Source organism: Syngnathus floridae, chromosome 2 (genome assembly GCF_059516105.1).
Source record: "Syngnathus floridae isolate MCC-2025c chromosome 2, RoL_Sflo_1.0, whole genome shotgun sequence".
NCBI classification, from domain to species: domain Eukaryota; kingdom Metazoa; phylum Chordata; class Actinopteri; order Syngnathiformes; family Syngnathidae; genus Syngnathus; species Syngnathus floridae.
In genome coordinates, this window is record NC_142414.1 from 20,857,461 (window position 1) to 20,880,340 (window position 22,880).

General features: G+C 39.9%; 1 protein-coding gene across 4 annotated transcripts; it reads left to right on the top strand.

Moving 5' to 3' along the window:
• Positions 1 to 666: 666 nt before the first annotated feature.
• On the top strand, positions 667 to 22,399 carry kcnq2a (potassium voltage-gated channel, KQT-like subfamily, member 2a). Of its 4 annotated transcripts, XM_088362500.1 has the most exons (18): positions 667 to 744; positions 1,312 to 1,846; positions 7,904 to 7,994; positions 8,088 to 8,214; positions 8,304 to 8,479; positions 9,243 to 9,368; positions 9,484 to 9,594; positions 11,176 to 11,271; positions 11,358 to 11,452; positions 12,013 to 12,072; positions 12,998 to 13,027; positions 14,933 to 15,138; positions 15,789 to 15,806; positions 16,473 to 16,578; positions 16,797 to 16,928; positions 17,607 to 17,675; positions 19,289 to 19,382; positions 19,453 to 22,399. In XM_088362500.1, exons 2-18 carry the CDS (start codon positions 1,539 to 1,541, stop codon positions 20,272 to 20,274), a joined length of 2,667 nt encoding a protein of 888 aa, XP_088218626.1. In that variant the 5' UTR covers positions 667 to 744; positions 1,312 to 1,538; the 3' UTR covers positions 20,275 to 22,399. The 4 variants fall into 4 exon arrangements, with proteins under 4 accessions (XP_088218626.1, XP_088218600.1, XP_088218609.1 ...); XM_088362474.1 differs by lacking the exon at positions 17,607 to 17,675; XM_088362483.1 differs by lacking the exons at positions 15,789 to 15,806; positions 17,607 to 17,675.
• Positions 22,400 to 22,880: the final 481 nt, after the last annotated feature.

Consider the following 22,880-nt stretch of genomic DNA (forward strand, 5'->3'; position numbering starts at 1 on the left):
TGAAACGTACTCCTGCTCATATTGTATGTAGTTGTGTTTCTATAAAATATGTGGCAGTTGCATAAGTGTTGTGATACTATCATTGGTCAAATATTGCGATTCTAATGCAAATGAGGTTTTGTGTTACTATAGCGACTATCAAAAATTGTGAGACAGTACAGCAGGGCTACATTTGAACCACAGTCGGATGAGGTACATATTACTCTAAGAGAAGAAAGCAACACACTCGTCAATATTTTATGAATATTGGCCATCAAATAGAAGCCCTCCTTGTATCCTAGTTACTGGAAGTTTTATTAGCAGTGCACAAGAGTCAAGCAATGCAATCACCATCTGACACGTTTGGAGCAACTTTGCAAGGAAGAGTGAGTGGGAAAAGAATGACATGCCAGCCACGTTGCCCCAAAACCTGACTGTTCAAGTTACGATAAGTGCTTCAACAATGTATTGTTAAACAGAGAATACCGTGTGGACAGATTACACCACATATTGTTTCAGGTTTTAACGTCATCTTAGATTGTTCAGGTTATCTATTCAGTAGTGTGATGAATTAGTAATTAGTATGTCTCACAGTTTTGAAGATAGGGATTCAAATTTTGGATTCCTCTGTCGTGTTTGCATGTTTTCATGTTTTCATGTTTGTGTGTTTTGTCCATGTCTTTATTAGGGAAAGCTGGGGGAGCTTTCACTGCTCAGCTGTCACTGGAGGAAGTACATCCATATTGAAAGACTTCCATGACGCTGGTGAGATTTGGAGCAAGGGTGGGCAAACTATGGCCCTCAGGCCACAAATGGCCCACTCCCTTGTTTTATTGGGCTCATTGAGTGTTGAAAATATATTTAGCATTACACGGTCAGCTTGTTCAGAATCATGTTTCTAAGTGAAGGTCTGCCATACCAGTGAAAAGTGGTGTTTCACTGATTCTATAGTATTAGGTTGTAATATCACATTTCACCACTAGATGGACGAAATTGCTACGTTGCACTTGCATTGGGGTCTAACGCTACTACGTCAGTAGGTCTGATAATTTTTGCAGACTTGGAATGACATACAACATACAACCCTAATATAAAATTAGTTCTTGCACTGAATGTTGGTTCACTATTCAGTATTTTGTCATCTTCAAATTGTAATATTATGCAAGAGAGACCTTTGTACTGGAGAAAAGTCATAGTATGTGTTTTTTGTTGTTTCTATTCATTCCCTTAAAAGGCAACATTGATCACTTGGGCAGCTGCTAATTGATGAGCTGGCAAACTTAAGGGAACGCTTAGCGATGTGCGATTTTTCCTGACTGTCTCCTTCTCCAGGCAGGCGGAAGTGGAAGACGACGAGGTGAAAGTCAAACTGCAGATTGGGTGAGGAGAATATTCCATTTGGCTCTCACGCACGGACCGGACCGCATTGGCCGCAGCATTGAGTGCGAGCGCGCGCACACACACCCAGACACACACCCTGGCACACACTCCTCACTCATCCAAGGCGATGCATTCCGACGCCACGGACCACTCCTCGCTTGAGTCGCCCCGGTTTTAGGATGGTGCAGAAATCCCTCAACGGCGGTGTATACCCAACTCAAGCCGGCGAGAGGAAGCACAAAGTCGGCTTCGTGGGTCTGGAGCCGGGGGGTCCTGAATCGAGCCGGGACGGGGCGCTGCTCATCGCGGGAGCGGAGAACAGCACTAAGCGAGGCAGCAGCATCCTGTGCAGACCCAGAGCGAGCATCTCCTCCGGGGCCAGAGCCAGACCTCCCAAAAAGAACGCCAGTTACCGCAAGCTGCAGAATTTTCTCTACAATGCGCTGGAAAGACCGCGGGGATGGGCGTTCATCTACCACGCTTATGTGTGAGTGATGCTTCTTAATTCTTGGCCTTTTATTTTGTGGGGTGCCGTTTCTGCTCGATTTGAGAGAAAGGAGCAGATAATCTAAGATTCATTCATTCATTGATGACAAATGTCACCAATGAATGAATGAATCTCATAAATTAATTTAGTGACGAAAAGTTGATTTGGTGCTGCCAAGTTGACTTGTATCATCATTTTTGGTCGTCATTGTGTTCGTCATTGCGACATTTAGTCGATTTTCCAGTTACTCGCATTTTTGTCATACCTACTTTCTATTCCTGGCATTGTACAAATAAGCCGCTTACTTCTTACAATCTCCGCCAATGACGCCACGATATAAAAAAGATTAAACCGACAGATTTATAATCAATCCCCCAAATTACTATATAAATAATACAATGTGTCAACCGGGGTATCTGCGTGCGTGCGTGCGTGCGTGTGCGTGCGTGCGTGTGTGTGTGTGCGTGCGTGTGTGTGCGTGCATGTGTGGTGAGGGGGGGGTCATCTTGACAGGGATAGCCTGTGTGCTTCCCCCTCCCACCAGAATGTCTTCCCATTTCAGGCGATGGAGGAACAAGAGCTAGATAATGAATGTTAAGAATTAAAATTGATTAAAACAGCTACACGAAAGATTCATGGTGGAGCATAAAAGCCACCAGTGTCTGGTGTAGATAATATACTCAGTGAATCTGGAAAAAGTAAAAGTAACCATGCAGTACAGGGTTTCAGTATATTCTTGTTAACAAAGCTCCAGGAACATGTTTTGTTATCAAATTGACAGTGATAAATGTTTAACTTTTTATTTTTGTCCTAAAGTACATATCAGAGCCAGAGTTTTTTGGGATATTGTATTTGTACTTCTACTTGAGTCATCTGTGTGTCAGTCCAGCAAGGCATAGTTGGTCGAACGATTGTTTGGAACCAAGAGATTCTGACTTCAGGTTGAAGCACTGTGGTGTGGAGAGCAGCATTAGCAAGAGCCCACTTGAAGCTATCGCTGCCTTCAATCTGAGTGGCTCCATCCATATGTATCAGTCTTGGCCTCTGGCATGTGCACTGAGGCATTCTATTCCCACCATGAGTTTTGAAAATATGATCATCATCCAATGACAACCTTGACCAGTTGGAACAAAATACGTATGTATATTCGTTCATGTTCTCTTAATGTGCCACAGCACAACGGTGGGCAATTAAAGCTTCTTATTCCATGGAGGGACAATTTCTTTGCTGTCCCTGTTGTTAAGCGGATTTGGCTAGTGAGAACAGCGTTCCCATTTTCCTAAAAATGAATTACTCTTATTAGGGTTAATATTCCGGTCATATAGATGGTAGATTTGACAATCATGAACACCATTCTCATTTTTAGCTATTATTTCCTTGTTTTTTTTCCCCTTCAATAATAGCCTAATGCATTTAGGCTTCCCTAATAACAAAAGTCTAGCAGTCCAGTGTGTAACATATTATTTGGGAAATACTCACATTTTGATTTTATTGTGATAGTGAAAATGCATGCTTGGGTAGTTGCCAGTCAAATCTGCCTTACTGCTGAAATATTTACATACTTTGAAGGACTAGTAAGACTGGGCTTTCATTGGAAAACACAGACAGAGACACATACGCACACACAAACTGTCTGGATTCTTGAAATACTACTGTAATACCAGAACAGTCAACCAAAACCCAGATGTTGCTAGCACGGGGCACATGGTTGTAAAGACTCTTCGGTCACACCTTTTGTCTTTGATAGACTATTCTTGTCAATGCGTCTTTTAAAAGAATAATTAGAAATTAGAGGCATAAATAATAAAAAAAAAAATGGTTTTTTCCCCCATCCCATTAAGTTATTTGACTGGCACGAACACTTTTTTTTTTTCCACTTGTATTGCAAATATTGACCATAGTGACCACACCACACTGAAGCAGTATGATGTCTTGCTGAAGGGTGCATAGACTGCCGAACAAGTAATGACGGACGAGCAAAATCTACTCACACGATCACCTGGTGGACTCTTCACCTTCTAACCTAATGCATTACAGATCGCTTTTGTCGACACTTCTTACGCGTGTTCTTCTGGAATCATCAAAGACACCATTAGGCACTGTCAAGGTCACTGTTGTGGATTGTAAATGTAAGACATGTCGATCAATAACTGAGGTTCAACTATTTGAACTCTCATTAGCAAAGAAGCTAGTAGTCAATATGAGTGTTAAATCCAACATCATTTGCCAGCTTGTCCTGCTAAAATGATCAATTTGAGTGTTGGCAGCCCACGCGGAGCAGATCATGTCTTAACCTCACTAACCCTAACCCTAACCTCACTCAGCAGTGACGATCATAGTCGGTCATCTGCACCCTCAAGGAAAGAGAGCAGGTTCGAAGACAAGGTCACTGAGGACTAGGTCAATTTAAACTTTTTTTTTGCTGAGCAAGTCAGCTAAAAACTTATTCGGAGGATGGTGGCAAAAATGTTATCTGCAAAGATGGTGCCTAATGCAGAGCTTGGTTAGTTTTGGTTAGCCCATCTGCACAAACTTAACCTCTTCAACTCAATTGTAGATTATGGAAGGTGTATTTTTTACAATTTAGGATGAATATTAAAGAATGTTACCAGCATCAAGTAATTTAAAATTGAATCGCAATGACCAATGCTTAGAAACAGCAAGGGCGAAAACAGCCCAAGCTGAACTAATATCAAGTCTTGGGTTTTTTTCCCCTAGAAAATTAAGCGCAATCACTCCAGACTTTACTGGAACATTAATTAATTGCTGTTAAAGATGCCATCATCAAGCAATGTAAAATAATTTGTAATACTCTGCATGCAGTGAGTCTGTTTGCAATGTGATAAGACCCCATACTTCAGTTGATCTGGAACAATTGTTTCTGTGCTTAGGATAGTAGGCTACTGCTGTTTTTGGTCGGCGACGAGAGCTGGGCACTGATGTGATGATGTGATATATATGTATGATGATAGTAACGTTTTTATCGTGCCACTTCTCCTTCCTGCATAGTGTCATCCGTCACTTGTCTTGACTATTACTGCAAACAGCCAATGATGAGAATGACAGAAGGAGTCAAATTTGATGTTTCACTTACTATCCCTGTTGCATCAGGTGGCAGAGCAAATAATATCCAAGGAAGTGAGAATCAATACGTAGACATCATACACGACAAACCTATTTGTGCAAAATTAACATCAATGAGAATTAATAAATGATGAGATGGGTGAACACACAACAACAAAAACGTAATTATTAATACTAATTATTTAGTTTGTGAGTCTAAATTTGCATTTTGCGACTCATCAAAACACAATGAATAGCAAATCTGAGAATCACAGATTTTTACATTTTTCCGATAATCAATAGCTAAGAGTCCTGGCTTGTAAAAGACAGTAGTGTATGTAACTGTTTAATATTAATCGGTGGAAAACAGCACATGTGAACAGAGGTCATTTCAGTTACCCTGTGACTGGGCATGGTGCCCATTATTTTCGAGTGATGACTACAATTTGGGAAAATTCAGTGCGGTGTATCATCTGATGGATCTGAGTCACTACCACTTCCACAATGGTAGAAGAAAAAGGCTGTTGGCTGGTGTGTGCTGCTCAAGATAGTTGTGTTAACACTATTGCAGTCCGAACCTGGAACCTTTCAACAATACAATGAAAGAGAAACTTCCTTTTTTTGTTGTCCTCCCTTAAGGTTGAAAGTTGACAAGCTGTAGTGCTTGCTAGTCACTACTCAAGTACATCTTGACTGTCTATGGTTTGTGGTTGTTATTACAAGTGGAGTGTGTATTAACTCCACCCTCTTGGTATCCAACCACAGTGATGGATATCCCAAAAGCAGGGTGCCCAAAACTGCTATTGTATAGATCTGGTTTTGATACCCTGCACAAATGTTTATGATGGTCACTAGTAAATGAGTACACAGCCTAACAGTCATTCTTGTGTCTGTGTTGGCGTTCTTGTCTTGATGAGACAAATAAAGTGTAATTTTCATGAAAATGTTCTTAATATCCTAGTGATGTAAGACGCTTGGGCCCGACAAACCCACCAACCGACCTCACTTTACCGATTTCCTCAGCTCGAGTTTGTCGCAGCAGTCTATATTTAGCTTAGACGAGCATGCAATGTAATGCTGAGTGCTTGATCTGCAGCTCAGCAAGAAATGCCCACTTTTCTGCTTCCATTAACAGACACTTGATTGATTAATACTCACAATTCTATATATTTCTATATTACTGTGAATCGCTGCACCCCAACACCACCACCAAAAAAAAAAACCCTGTAAAAATGGAAAAGACCAACTCTGATGAAGAAAAGTGCAACACAATAGAATAAAGTAAAAGCTGCTCCCCATGAAGTCAGGGGAAAACGATGAACTGTACACAACTTTCCTAAGTTGCAGAAATTTGAAGTTATGCAATATTAATGCCAAGGAATGCAGAAGTTTAGTCCGGTAGAGTCGCTTCAGATGGACAGCATTAGTAGTAGGCCTACATGGCCGGATGGCTAACTAGATTTATTTAATGGTCATAATGCAGTAATGCTTTTCAGCCTGGAGTGAGAGGTGTTCACGTGAGTAATTGTGCCAGAACAAACACTCTACACATATAATATACGCCACATGTGAGTTAGAGAGAATGTGAAAACATTTTCCCACTCATTCTAATAACAGGAAAAGTCATAAAACGAGACCACATCAATAAAAAAACAAAAAACAAAACATAAAGCAAGACAAAATAAAGCTTCTTTCACACATTGTAAGGGCTGTCTTTGAGCCAGCAAGCTGTGACTACAGTGGCCATCAATGATGTATGAGATGTTCAGTACGGAAGATGACCTCACTATAACCTGACGAAAACAGAAAATGCACTTTGACGTGACTCACAAATGAGATCCATGCCACAACAACACGAATTCTACTGTTTCTTCTCATTCACTCTTTTGCAAGTCACTGCAACAAAAGACTTCAGTCCATGTTTTAAAGGAAACTTCAATGACTAAGCTTTGACAATTTTTGTCTATAGAACCAGTGTTGGACCAAATTTCTTGGAAAGTTTGAGGATTATCATTTAGGGCATACGAAGGGACCCCATTTAACCCCTGATAGATGGATTAATTAATTAGTTGACTAATTAATGAATTAAGTCATTTTGATGGATTTTATTTAAGCAAACAATTTTGCAACAAACACTTCCTACAGTGTACATGTGACATCTGATCCAGAGCTCTTGTAGTGTGTGCCGTCTTTATTCCTTACTGATATAAATGTAGGTCGTGCTAGAGATTCTATTTCATCTGCTGCATTGGTTCCAGTTTCAAATTTCTCCAGGCGTTCTCCATTAGCTGAGTATTGGATTCTTTCCAGGAGATCTTTTTCCCTGAGGATATGTCCTGCTGTGTCTCGCGCTCTTATAATTCAGTTATCGTGCAGCCAATGAAATGGTAGCAGGAAGTCATTTTGGGCAGGAAGAGGTGGTTGCACAAATGATGTTTTGATTACTTGAGTGACTTGAACTCCATAATGTACTTGCTCCAAATTCATTTCATTGATTGATTTGTATTGATAATTTTCAACTGTGGTCGTAGATGTGGCGTAAAATCCAAATGAAAACTGCTGAAACCAAAAGCTTGTATCGATCTTCTTTTCTTCAATCAGCCTTTTTTTCATCCAAAATCTTCCTTCCTTTTTTTTGCAAATTCACTTGTGCTACCATAAATCAGTCTTAATGAGCTACTTGGCCAGACTTTGTAAACGAGAACAGTCAGAGCACCACCTAGACATGATTCATTCATTTTCCATTTGGTTTTGTTCACATTCGAGGAATCAATCTTTGCGTTAGATTGATCCACAGAAACCAAAACACAGAGTTGGATCTGAAGTCAACTAATAATTTTGATTGGTTCCCACATACGGGCAATTAATTTTCCCTTGTCCCTTTTCTTTGATGTTTTGAACAGTTTGCTTTCTTGAGCTTTGTTAACAAATATAGTATTTTTAAACATACTCATGATATTTTGTTCCTGTGCTCTTTCCTGTCTTTTCCTATAGCTTCCTCCTGGTCTTTTCCTGTCTCATTCTCTCAGTTTTTGCCACCATTAGAGAGTTCAAAAATAGCTCAGAGAGTGCCTTGTACATCCTGGTGGGTATTCATTTTAGCATTTAACGCACAACACAATTGTGCACCCCTTTAATTCAAAGCGCTAACGCCGCCATTTTATTTCTGCTGCAACAGGAAATCGTGACCATCGTGGTGTTTGGAGTGGAGTACATTGTGAGGATATGGGCTGCTGGCTGCTGCTGTCGATACAGAGGATGGAGAGGGAGGCTCAAATTTGCCAGGAAGCCTTTTTGTGTCATAGGTGAGGAACATTCATGTCAAAGGTCAACTTGGATTCTGTCGGTGTGTTTTGGGATAATGGCGCTCAGCGTGGCATGTCACTCTCGACAGACATGATGGTGCTGGTTGCCTCGGTGTCTGTGCTGGCGGCTGGATCTCAAGGCAATGTTTTTGCCACGTCAGCCATCAGGAGTCTGAGGTTCTTACAGATCCTTCGCATGCTGCGTATGGACCGCCGAGGGGGCACTTGGAAGCTGCTTGGATCAGTCGTGTACGCCCACAGCAAGGTGGGCACATACCATGTGAAATGTTGATTTACCCTAAAAAATGTCAGTCGTAACCATTCCTTTCCGGATCAAACTTTGCAATGATTAAACATTTGATTATTATACGAGAAATGTTTCAATTCATTTTGTAAAATCTTTTGATAAAGGGCTGGGATCAGATTTGACTGTTCACTGGTTCATGCAATGATCCTGTCATTATGCTTTCATCCACTTGCACGTTGAAATGCAAAGGAAAAAAGTTAGTGGACAGCAATCATACACTCATCAGTATTGACGATGATTATTAAGCATAATATAATCATCATCAAAATGGATGGCTGGATTGTCATTACTATTATTACTGTACCAAATTATAATTATCATTCAATCAGCCGCCTACTGACATATTTCACATACGGTCGTGTGGCCTGTGCTGGTTAATGTGTCTTAAAAGTAAATTATTAGTGGGCTCTAAAAGGCAGCAAGAACCCACAGAAGACATTTTGTGTTAATGTGAGGTGGTGGGAAGGAGCAAGGGCTGATGGGTGAATATTCTAAGACATTTAAGAAATACAGTGGAACCTCGAGTAACAAAATTGGTTCCATGAACATTCTTGTAACCTGAAACATTTATAAATGGAGGTAATGTTTGCCATTGCCACAAAATATTATACTTATGTTTTTCCAGTTTGTTATTAAATTAATATAATGCAATATACAAAGATGTGAAAACACAATATTAAAAAGTCATTTAAAGGACATCTTGCATGGGTTGTATGTGTAGGAACTCATCACAGCATGGTACATCGGATTCCTGTGTCTCATCTTGGCTTCATTCCTGGTCTACTCGGTGGAGAAGGAGTCCAACAAAGAGTTTGAGACCTATGCCGATGCCCTTTGGTGGGGACTGGTAGGACTTCTCCGTACTTCTCCGTCATAGTAATGGTCAAACCTATTTATTCATTCTTTTCAGCATCTCATGCCACATTTCATTGAAGCTATATATTTTTCAAATCTGTCCCCAGATAACTCTTACCACCATTGGCTACGGAGATAAAGTTCCCCAGACTTGGAATGGGCGCTTGCTGGCGGCCACCTTCAGTATGATTGGCGTGGCCTTCTTTGCACTTCCTGCCGTAAGTAGCATACTGTGTGTGCTTCGTTTGTTATAAAATACAAAATGATCTCTTATGGTGATGCAACTTGAGCTAATTTTTGGTTTACTTGCTGTCCAAGGATGTATATAAAGTGTGTTCATCCAGCTTCTATATTTCTGATCCTGATTAGAGTCATGGCCAACGTGTCATACCCTGGACTGGTCGCCAATTAGTAATAGGGTGATTTCGAATGTTGCTCTGATCGAGAAAATGATCACTGAGATCCACTGTTCTTATTGAACCGGCTTTTTTCTTTTGTATTCAGCTGTAGGTGGGCTGAATTTTGCTCCGATAATGAAATAAATTGTTAGCACCAAGGACTTGCAATTAACGATTATTCTAATGAGCCATTTATCTGTCAATTGCATCATTCAGTGAATGAGAGATCTAGGAATCTGACTGAAAATATTTTTTTAATTTATATCTCATTATTCAAAGACAGGATTGAAATTAAAATTGAAAGCGCAAAGAAATGCATAAACATAAAATGATTATGATTCAGTGAATGGTTTAGGCTGTGCCAAAAATCTTTGAAAGGGTCTTACTTTTTTACGAAGCACACATATAATCAGTCTACCTTTGGGGAGGATGACAGAAATATGATCATTTTGACTCTTGATATGCTGAAAATATAAGATATGTAGTTTTGACATTTTTAAGTTAAAGTCTCTAAAAATATTAAACAATCATCAAAATAGCTGTTGATTAATTTTCTAATCAACTAAAAAGAATTACTGAAGCTTATTTAACTGACAAGGAAGTGATCTGGCAGTGTTCACACCCACAATGTCGCCAACACCCATTTCTACTTGTATGCATTTGTGGAAATACCAAGTTAGACGGTAAAATTGGGCCCATTGCATTGCATCATGAGCGGTTTTCAGTTTTGTTAGTGTTTTTCTTGTGAACTCACAAAGAGACTTCATATTCTCAAGTTCTGTCCCCTTCACATTCGCAAATCTCCGCTGTGGTGTTATATGCCGACCGCGCATGTATTTGTTACTCGTTATTACATGCTCAGCTTTTTACCTCCGATTCAAAGAGGTCAGAGTCAGCAGTTATGCGGGTTCATTGTACCCTTTGTGAAAAAAAACAAAACACTGCAATGCAATGTCAGCACTCAGTTGACACGTTTGGGCTGTGAAACAAAATCTTCACTTTACTTATTTTTACTCAATTAGGGGTTTTATCTGTTTTAAGGATAGCTATGTTAAAAAAAATACGGTAAACTATCCATCCATTCATCTATCCATCTCTTTTCCAGTCGCATCTCAACAAATGATGGACTAGTAACTTCTAGCATCTTACTACCATGTCGGCTTACTCCAACTTCCACTGTATAAAACGTTTTATGACCTTCTTACGTTTTTCTTCTCCTTCCTTTACAAATTGTTGCAAAAAAAGCCACAAGAAGCTAAAGCTCAAAAACTCCAGGGAAAGTAAATGATAAACATACTTGCTCAGTTTAAATGACATTATATGCTATCATTACATAAAATAAAACATCATTTATTACTTACAACTGCAAAAAAAAAAAAAATCCACTGTGATCCTCTGCAGGGCATTCTTGGTTCTGGTTTTGCCCTCAAAGTTCAAGAGCAGCACAGGCAGAAACATTTTGAAAAGAGACGCAATCCCGCAGCAAGCCTCATCCAGGTACCCATTTGAACGTAGCGATGCTTTACAGGGCTCTTTTGTCCTTGTCAGCCGCTCTGATTTTGTGCCACATCTTCCTCTTACAGGCTGCATGGAGGTTTTATGCAACCAACCTTTCCCGCACGGATCTGATATCCACTTGGGATTTTTATGAGCAGACTGTAGCAACCCCAATGTACAGGTAGGCTATCATTCAATCAAATGTACTCTTGCAGAAGTTCCAGGACTGATGTCACAAGCACAAACCCAAAGTTTTCGCCTTCAATGTGAGCCCGACAGTCAACCAGCACATCTGCAAAGAGTTTCTGAGGCATTTGCTTCTTTTAGTGCAAGAGAAAAGTTATGACCGTGGCATTATTTTGAAAGAGATTGTTGTTACTTTGTAGTCTGGATTAAAATACACATTTTAGAAAAACAGCTCTGCAACATTTCTGAAATACTTCTTAATCACTGATGTCGCCTGTAGATTGCTTTAAAAGCTTTTCACTGTCCCATGATAAGATGCCTTAGTGACTCTTACAGCCGAGATTTGATTCCGCAATAGGATATTGCAGCATCTCTGTTCTGCTTAGAAGTCCTCTATTTCATCCACGTTGTAAATGAAGATGATGAGCAGCAAAAGTCAACTGCCAGACTGATTGCAAAAAGCACCCGCAGGCACAAATCAACCTTTGCTCAGCAGGGAAGTGAACATGTTTTTGCAGAAAAGCTGAATGTTTCAAGTGTCTTTCTCCCTCTTAGATTAATTCCGCCTCTGAATCAATTGGACCTGCTGAGGAATCTAAAAGGAAGGTCTTTCAGGTACGATCACCACAGAGACTGATGCTCTTTGGGGTAATTAATAATGATGAACGACGCTGAAGTCGTAAATCAATCATGTCAGAATAGAGCTAACACAAGCATTATGCATTATTTAACTCTTAAAATTAGTACGGTTTCTAATATTTTGACCCTCACACATTTAAATGAGGTAGCCAACATAATAAAAGACATTGTATTCCAATGTCAATAAAAAAAAAAATTCTTTCTTTCTTTCTTTCTTTCTTTCTTTCTTTCTTTCTTTCTTTCTTTCTTTCTTTCTTTCTTTCTTTCTTTCTTTCTTTCTTTCTTTCTTTCTTTCTTCGAAACATTAGATTTTTAGGTCTGCTTCACGTGTGGAATACAAGTTATGGTTTATTTGGGATATGTTCAGATCTCGGTTTTCAACAGAAACACAAAATATAGGTCAGAGACATCATACACCTTTTGTTAACTGGACAACTAAAATAAACTTAACTTGATCTGTGTGTAATGACACTGACAACAAGTTATATTGAATGTTCATTGTGATGTTTTTTTTGTTTGTTATTATTGCCCATTTACAGTTTTCATTGCTTTCAAATTTAGTACATGGGTGTCTATAATTCCATCACTATGAATGATAATGTTTAAAAAAATAATAATAATAATTCTTAACTTTACCGGTTGTCTTCAAAGGTTCGCCTGAACACTTGCTTTCTGTCATTTATGAATTGGAATGCATAGCAAAATCTAGAAGTTGCCCCGTGGTGTGCCTGCTATCATTCCTGTTGTTACTTCAACCCGATTTTCAAAGACAACCAGATAAAGGCTGCTTCAAATACATCCTCGTCTGATTAAATTGTCTGCTAGTCCCAGCCAACTTTTACAATCTTCGTCTCTAGAGTATATTGCTACTTTTTTAGAAATTTGCTTGTTCTGCTCACAGGAAGGAGTCCCAAACAGAAACCTCTCCCAGGTCGGTAATATGATTGATTCTCTTGTCTTTTCCTTTTCTCCTGTTGGCCTTTCGTCAACTCTGCTTTTAGCTGCTGCTGAGCCACTCTTCTTGGAGGGAGTGTGTGCGTGCGTGTGTCTGTTGGCAGCCATGGGTGTGGTTGTACGTTACAAATGCCTCCTTCAAGAATGGTCATGCTGCATTTGCATATGTGATGCTCAGGGATGAGTGCTCACAGCTTCCCTAGTACATTCCATTCCTAAACTGACTTTTGACAGCAAAGCATTCAACATCACCACAGGAAAAAAAGTGTTATGTTTTTTTTAAACACTTTTCAATGCTTTGCTTATCTTTTGCCCCACCCCCACACATTCATTTGGACAAAGGAAACATGCTTGATGACATACGATCAACACTTTATTGTGACTGCAGGCATTAGAGTGAAAACACAAAAATGTTGAAAAATGGAATTTGGTGTTTTGATGCTCACAGAGGTATGATAATTACAATAAAGTGTCATTACAAACACAGTTAAGCACATGCCGCTGCTTTGTTTTTGTCTCTTCTACTGCTCCAGTAATGAGAATGCACACAAAGACAGACTTTGTGGTTGCTGTCCGAGAACTTTTAGGTATAGTTCTTCCACAAATATTACCCACTGCACTGCAAGTTTGTGTGTCACCTCCCGCACCTCTGTTCTAATCCCGCCGTCAACATATGTTTTTTTTTGTAGGTGTGATGAATTTGGGTCACGTGAAAATAGTCGGTTCTGTTTGAAGGAAGTTTTTCATATTTTAAATTCTATTTGCAGCACTGGTTCCACAAATTAGTGCTGCAGTGAAAAAAAAGCTAGGCAGCGATTTAATTGTAAATAAAATACCTCAGTTATTGAATACATAAAAATAAATTTTAAATTTCTCATAATTGACTGCCAATCTATTGTTTAAGATATCGTGAGTTTTTTTTCTTTTGTTTATCCTTTCACTGTGGGGCAGTAGAAACATATCCATAATCACAAGTGGCAGGTTTTTAATCATCTTCAACTCTATATTTTTATAAAAAAATTTAAAAAAAATTGTGTACTATATATGTACATGCTATGTCATATAGAAGCATATTTTTTTTCAAATAGTAAGAAGCATATCAGGAAGTAATATCAAGAAATAATCATTCCAACTGCGCATAAAAATACGCCTCCTTTTCTTCAACTCAGGACGAATAATAAATGGAACTATGCCACACATTGCCTGCACAGTAGACATGGCATCTGTAAAGTTGACAGTGCTGGGGAGTTCTAAGAGCAAGTGCAGCATGGAGCATAAGCTGCTCGTATTTCAACAGTGACCCAAAAAGAATCAGTTATTGCAAAGGGATTGTTTTATTTTGAAGCATTTCTGTGTTATCTGGAAAGAAACCATACAAAGAAACATATTACTGCTCTATCAAAGCGAATGTATTTAATATTCATTTGAATTGTTTCTGTAATTAAAGCATTTTCGTTGCTTGCTGCTTCTTTGCCACTGCTGACTATCTTCTGACTGATTGTTTTTGTTTTCTTGTTTTCACAAAGGACATTGAATATGATCCTTTATTTGTTTATTGCATGATTTGTGTTGTCCTTTTGCACATAGGCAGAGACTCCACCGCTCATCTTTTTGAGATGGCACTTTGCTTCCCATGCATGCTTGCTTGTAGCTTCCTGCTGCTTGCCTGCTCTGCTGAATGCCCCACTGTGTTCCTATAAGGACATGGATTCCACTGCTGTAGGTTCCCATGAGGTAAGTGTCACACCAGTGTGATACTTTTAACATTTAAACAAGCAAGAAGATAAGGACACGTATATTGTTATGCTTCACAAAATGTTACTTAACCTACTGATGCCATGCAGTTATTTTCACAAAGGCTGACTATTTCTTGTCTTCCTAGTCGGAAGGCGAGCCTGAAGGACAAGGTGTTCCCCAGTCCTTCCAAGCCCCCATTGGCCAAAGGGAAAGACCAGTCTCCTGGACCAGAAGATGGTGCTGAGGTGAGCCCTGGCAAGGTCGCCAAGAGCTGGAGCTTTACGGAGAAGAACCGAGGACCCAAGCATTCCTTCAGAGTCCGAGGCAGCGCCTCACGACAAAACTCAGAGGGTAAAGGATCTCAATATACACGTTCATTCAGAAAGGTCTTAGACTGTATCTTTAGAAATCTCCAAGACCTCTAGAATTTGGGAACAAAACAATGATGTCACAGAAGGATAAAGAATACAGTGTTGGGGAAGTTATGAATCCAGATCATCCCACTCAAGTCATTTCACTTCACAACAAGCAAAAGATTGCCACCCCAGTCGAAGTGTACTTTAAACAAAGTACATGTTGCACATTTCAAACAACCACATAACTTTGCGTTGGGAAAGTTAATAAATGTCCAATGAAAAATGCCTTAGACTGACTAACGAAAAGCATCAGAGTCACGGTGTCTAACACTTTAAGCAACAAATATTTGAACACAAAAGGTGGAGCAACAATCGTAAACAGGTAATATAACAATACACGCAGGTTCTATATCTTCTATGAAGAACGACTCATAAAACTGCTAAGGAGTTGTGACTACTACTTCAGCTCTGCCTCCAGGTGGCAATGGCACACACTCCATAAGTAGCAACACAAGGTCAATTGAATTGAAGCAAGCAATTTTTCAGGTTTAATAGCTAGTTTAGTAACATTTGTCTGTTACTGCCGTTCTGACCAGAATCCATAATGAATTGTTTTCCATGTCTTTCCTTTCTCTCTCCTTGCAGCAATTGAAGGTTTAATAAGTAAGACAATGGGATATTTTTGGTTGGCTTATAGGGGGGGGGGGGACAGTCGTCAAGACAAGCTTCATCTATTTGAAAAACATGCATGCTGAAATCTGCTGAGATTTTTTTTCACTTGACATGAACCCCTTTTTTCTATTTTTCTTTTTACCCCTGTATTTTGGGATCTATAGCCACCACTAAATTTGCCGGGATAAGTGAACAAATTGCCACTGATGGTAGATTAGTAAATTAATTGTGGGTTCAAGTCAAGTGGTGTCAGGATAAAAGGGAAAATGCCCCCAAAAGTGCCCAAGTCGCCATTTTGCATGAAGAGTCCTCACTTTACTAGCATCCGTCAACAGCGGTCGACTCTAGAGACCTTTGCCTTACTGTCACAAAATCCATCAAAACACCATCTGGCTCAACTGAATTGAATCAATACTCAGCATAATTTCAGAGTACTTGTCAAAGGTTTCAACAAAGCTTCACATCATCTGTACTCTCCTTTGATTCTGCACTGATTTTATTCTGTTTCACAAAGCCAACAAATGTTGCTCACAAACACTTTGCATATTTTCTCTGTCAAAGACAAAAGCAACAGCTATGCTTTGCTTCTTCTCTTGACACAGGTCATGGGAGGGCCAATGTCATCTTTCTGAAAGTGTCCTTCTCTTTCTTCTGTAGAGGCCAGCTTTCCAGGAGAGGACATTGGCGACGACAAGAGTTGTCACTGTGAGTTTCTCGCTCAGGAATTGCCACCAGGGTTAAGGGTTGCAATACGAGCAATATGGTAAGAGCTCACATTTACTCTGAGTTTCCACTACTATGTTATCGTCACGTTCAGTTTTCATCTGGGGGAAGTTTTGGCATGCACCTGCACAAAAATGTTTTAAAGAAATCGCTCATTGGATGGACGGATTTCTTTATATTACGATTTTTCCGCACACGGCAGTACAGATAGAACAAAGACACGGTATGTTGAAGCATGAAATATGTGTCTTCCCACAGTATTATGACTTTCATGGTGTCAAAAAGAAGATTCAAGGAGAGCCTACGACCATATGACGTCATGGATGTGATCGAACAGTACTCTGCAGGTCACTTGGATATGCTGACCCGCATCAAGAACTTACAGTCCAGGCAAGCACATGTTTTATTCTCTAGAGCAAACCTGATAATCTTCTCATTACACAGGCTGAATGTCCCCTTGAAGAATTATGCACAAAAGCATCACTCGGGTTGTGCTATGTAGAGTACGAAATGTTGACTCTTCTCGTTAAAACAGCAGTGAATATCTTTCTGAAGTGATGATGATGCTTTTGTTTGCTGTACACACACATGTGCGCATAAGCCATACTGCCTGTTTCAGACATGTGTTGTATTCACTTCTTGACATCAATCACATGTAAAACAAATCCAATCTGCTAATTTTAATCTCAGATTGCAACATTGTTTGCAGTCATGTTTCTGTCCACTCAAGATCTTCCATGAGCAGTACATTCAGTATATTCCGAAAAGAAAACACAAACCGTCACTGTCGGGTAGAATCCTCTTATTCCCAGATAATCTATATTATTGGTCAATTAACAAATTATTGACCAATTTTGAGTGTTAAAAACGGCTTGGTTAATTTCGGTTACCTGAAAAGTGATGGTTTTAGAGATGCGAGGATTCCGCCCAATGCCAGCGATGCACTTTCATGCAGACTTGACTCACTGTATGTCATTTTGTGTACGGAATATATTGAAAGCGAAGATTAATTTCCCACATGGCTTCATTTCTGGATTGCGCTCATATCGTCTCTGTGTGCCTTGCCAGGATAGATATGATTGTTGGGGCCCCTCCCCCATCAACACCTCGCCATAAGAAGTCCACTGAAAGTCCTAGGTTAGGTCAATAGACTTGTACATCCAGACTGACCATTTTGCAAGCATTGTCCTCAATTTTGAAACTGCTACATTAGTTAACTGATATTATTAGTATGGACAGAAAGACCCCTTTTTGAGTTCAAGCCACTCTTGTTTCATTCTGATAGAGAATGCATAGTAACACTTAAGATGAATGTGTACGAAAATCAAAGCAATCTCGAATCATGTGACTGTGGCTTCACTCAGGGGGGGTTCTTTGCTTGGTGTCAAACTGGAGAGACAGAAAAAAAAGCCCCCTGTCAGGGTTCAATGTTACCGACGCATGAAATCACAAATACGTATGCAAGAACCTGTTCTCACATTCATTTTGTTTGACATTGTACAAATTGTCAAAATGGTTTGATTTTAGGGATTACGTAAAAAGTATATTTTTAATCCTTTCAAAAGAGTACTAACTCAGTTGCCAACTAAACTTAAGTTTTTAATAATGATAATATACTATGCTCAGAGGTTTTATCGCTAAAGTGTAATCCTTTTTTTTTTTTTTACTCGATACCCTACAAAATTCTTGTGAGAACATGTTGCATGCATCGTACTGCATTTTGGGCCAGGGCCCTCTTTTCTCACTCACAACTAACCAACCAGTGACTGGTAAACTTTGAACTTTACATGTCATGCATGTATGTACATCTCAGATCAACACATCACTCTTCTGGAAATGCTCACTTCATCTTCACATACAGTGGAACCTCAAAGGGACAGCGATTTGTTCGACATTGCTGGCAAAGCATAAATTATTCATATTCAGAAACTTTATCGTCAAAGGAGACCAGTGCGCTAGCACCATCAACGACTATTTATAATGTCATGAATTGATAGAAGTTTACCCAACTACCATCACCCTAAGGTCAACTAAACAATCTCATGCCCAACAACCCCTACTAGTCATCATCAGCAAATATTTATCAACTCTAGTGCGATTGTTTAGGTCAAATTTTAGCATTCATAATGGTGACACAAGTTTGAGGGAGACATTAGTCTAATGCACTTTTGATATTTGAATCTGTTCACGCCCCTTCTCATGTTACTCCATCGCAGTAAGTTCAGTTCCATCATCACCGATTCCCATCACACACGAAACATTTCAGAAAAAAGCAAAGCCCCCTTGCGGTGAATGAATCTTTTTTAGCATTAGTATGAATTGTGCGACTAAAGGGGGATCTGAATTTAGAGGTTCCACTGTAGTTCAGTTATTTGTCATCAGTTTATTCATCATCAGCATGACAACGTCAAATTAAATGCTGTTTTCATACATTTACCATGCAAAAGTACAATTTTGTCTCTTTCTAAGGTAGTCTTTGTGGAGTTTTCGTTATACAAACATGAACAAATAGTCACTCAACACCATACATTTTTTTGGCTAACTTGAAGTTTAATGACCACTGTTACTGTCCAATAAAACAATCCGTAGTTTAGAAAAAAATCACCAAATTTGGGCATATGTTAGACAGCACTACGAGATGATCTTATGGAATTCTCAAAGACCAGAAAACCCACAAATTACCAATTACTTTACTGTATGCAGGACTGTAAAGTATTTGTAACCTCAGATCTGACATTTTCCAATGCTAGAGTTGACCAAATAGTGGGTAAAGGTTCAAAAGGTGAGGCGGAGTCTTCAGAGGACCCAAGCATGATGGGACGTCTGGTCAAAGTTGAGAAACAGGTGAGGACGGCAGCTCCGGTCGGAGCCTTCGAAGCTTCTCCTGGTGTGTGTGCTTTGCTTCTGCCTGCAGGTGGTCTGCATGGACAGAAAGCTGGATTTTCTGGTCCATGTGTATATTCAACGCATGGGCATTCCTCGCTCTGAGACGGAGGCCTTTTTTAACTCCAAAGAACACTATCCAGCACCGCCTTACCACAGCCCTGTGGAGAACAAGGGGAAGGAGGAGATGGTGAAAGAAGAACGAGAGATGAAGGACTTCTCGTGCAATGATGGGTCTTTAGAGCAGAAAGAGCCTTTATCGGATGTGCGTGTGTCGGGATCAGTGGGTTCCCCGACTGTTAGTCACAGTCGCCCTTCTACCTCGTGGCAGCATCAGCTGCAGCACCCCGTCAGCCAGCCGGCGTGGAACAGCAGCGTGGCCAATACCCCTTCGCCCGTCTGTGGCAACGATTCCCCCCGACTGTTCCGCCTTCCCCCTCCGCCCGCTCCGCTCCATGACCGTTCCAGCCAAGAAAGCGGCTCTCTCAGCAGGAAACGACACCGGAGGCAGAGGCGGCGCCCGCAGCACGCCACCAACGCTGGTAGCGACACGTCCCTCTCCATTCCGTCTGTGGACCACGAGGAGCTGGAGCGCTCCTTCAGTGGCTTCAGCATCTCTCAGGCCAAGGAGGATTTTTTCGGGGCGTCCTTCGTTCTGGGCTCCGGTGGCGACGGAAGAGGAGAGTCCATAGCAGGGACTGAAGCCGGAGTCCCTCCTCCACTCTGTGCCAAGGTGAGGCCATTCCTAGCAGAGGGCGAATCCGACACAGACTCGGACCTCTACGCCCCCTCCCCCCTGTCCTTCACTGGAGAGGCCTCCTGTGGGGAGAGAGGGTGGCCCGGACTCAAGTAGCGCTGCCCACCTCTGCCCTGCTTGGCAAAGACGCCAAAATGGTCACGTGACCCAGAACCAAATATTGCTCATAATTTTGACCTGGTGATTTACAACTGAACATGGACAAAATATGCACTCGGAACGAACACTATTTTTGTCTGGGATGTACCGTAACACAACAAGGAATGTTTTAATACAGATGTGCAAAACTCATTTTTGGCAGAGGCCATATCGTAGTTATGGTTTCCCTTGAAGGGCCTCTTCTACTATCACATATACACAACAAATTCATGAATGAGTAGTTTTGAAATCAGAAGCCTGTCAAAAGAATGTTTGTCCTACTACTTTTCAATTTATTTTAAAAGGAAAGTTGGTAGTGAAAAATGCTTGCAATATCGCAATGTTATTAAAAGACAAGTTTGTTCTACTACTTTTTAGTTTATTTTAAAAGGGAAGTTGGTAGCGAAAATGCTTGCAATATCGCAATGTTATTAAAAGTAAAAAAGACAATTTGCAATTTTTGGTACTTTAGCAAGAAACATGAAGTCGACGCACATGATTTGTCTTGGCGGGCCACATAAAAGGAAGGGAGGGCCAGATCTGCCCCCCAGCCTTGAGTTTAACACCTGTTTAATACGTTGCATAAATAGAACAAATAATGACTGCGTTCATTTGTAATATTTATTTCTATTTGCGTTAAACCTTCAAGGTATAGGGTGTTCCACACTTAAAAGGAATGAGGTGTACTGACTGTATCTAGTTCTCTACTCAAGGGTAAATTGATGAGTGGTATTATTTTGCCCATCATTTCTTGTAATTACACATACTGTAGAAAGCAAAGTTGTTAGTGCATCAGGAAAGAATTCATATCACAACTTTGTTCACAATGTGGTGTGTTTCAGCCTTATTTCATTGTGTACATTTTCACTTTTAATCAAACCCTGACACTTATTCAACACCCCACATAAACACATGGTAGCAAGGAAGAACAGAATTCAATTCAGGACAAACATCAGATTTAAAAAAGAAAGAGGAGGAGGATTAGAGGAACATATATTTTCATTTTTCATTCATTTTTCTAACTTCACTTCCCCCCAAAAAATGGTATGGTCTGTCATGTTCAGGATCAAGAAACTAGTTTACTGTTAAAATACGGCTGAACAAATGAAAGCAAATCACTTTTGATGACAGGAGAAAAATAACAAAATGTAACAATCCATCCACCCATTTTCCTTCCTGTGTAATGTGATTAGTTTCTTGGGCATGCTAGATCTTCAACTGACTTTGTCCAAGACCCAGATCACACATTGGACTGGTCGGTGCTTGCAACCAGTCTTAAATTTGTACCTGTGTACAAATAAGAGTCCACACCTTCCTCCCACATTAAAAGATAAACAAAATATGTCCTTTTATTAAATGTTTTGTTACTTACTTTCCAAAAAACAAACATGAAAGATGATAATGCGATTAGTATGCGCCATTATGTGAATGGAATAGTAGTTTGATTAAGTCAGCCAATTTAGAGACATTAGCTAAAATTCGCAGGTTGCAGATCATTACTCAGCCTGCATTTCCCCCAAGAGAAGCTCCTCCGGTTATTTAACCATTCTGGCATGGCATGTCAACGGTTGATTTCAGGTCTCCTTTCTTCTTTTCGGATTGAAAAAGGCAAAAAAAATTAATTTTGCCTTCCATGCAACAATTAGGTAAGCTGCTGATATGTTTCCTCTGTACTAAATGAGAATATGCAATAAAATGCAGCTGACTTATTTCAGATTTAAAGGTTCCAAAATAACTGACATCTGAAAGTCAATTTCCAGTGTGGGCTATTCTTGCAAATAAAAAAAGCATCCACGGTAGCACTAAAAGCATGAGATGGAAGTGGACAAAGCATGTTCAGACATCATTCACAACAAAGAAGCTCAACTGCACACTTAACAAAGTAACATGAACATAACATGATCACATTCTGTAACATTTAGATTTATCTCACAGGATTCACAATCCATATTTTGAAAAAAAAAAAAAAAAAAGAAACCACCTCACTGGCATGTTTGCTACTCGCCAAAGAAGTGTCTCTAAATACCTTCATGTAATCGTACCTTCATCTTCAAGAATAAATTTTTTTCTACATGTGCAAAAATGGTTGCCTCTTCTTTAGATTGATGGAATATATCTGAGTCTGAGAGCTTCATTTCTGAGGGAGACCTTACAGCACTTAGTTTTTAGCGGTTAATAAACCATGAAGCAAATTTCTGATGTACTTCACCACTAAGCCATTGGTGGGACGTGAGGTCCAGTTAAGCCTTCTCTCACAAGCACTAACAGAGCTACTCTACCAATTTGTTCCAAATATTTGATTATTTCTGTCTACTTTCACAGTTCTGTAGCGTTCCTCTTGGCAGCACTGTATGTTCATGAGGATCCTGGCAATAAAGATGGATTTATTGTCCAGTCTGTAACTAATTAGATTGAAAATGCACCTTACCTGTGTTTGGCATTTTCTTTAGTTGAATGGATTGTCTTGTTAATATGTCAGATGATTGTTTAAAGTTTGGTCCACTGACACTATAAAATAAAATGTTGCTTGCAAACCCCCCCACAACCATCAAATTCCATTTTGA

Bases quoted from the DNA above. Each gene is read 5' to 3' on its own strand.
- kcnq2a (XM_088362500.1), top strand. From the start codon at position 1,539: ATGGTGCAGAAATCCCTCAACGGCGGTGTATACCCAACTCAAGCCGGC. The intron at 8,480-9,242 runs GTGGGCACATAC...TTGTATGTGTAG, and splicing joins TCGTGTACGCCCACAGCAAG to GAACTCATCACAGCATGGTA. The intron at 17,676-19,288 runs GTTAGGTCAATA...TTCCAATGCTAG, and splicing joins AAGTCCACTGAAAGTCCTAG to AGTTGACCAAATAGTGGGTA.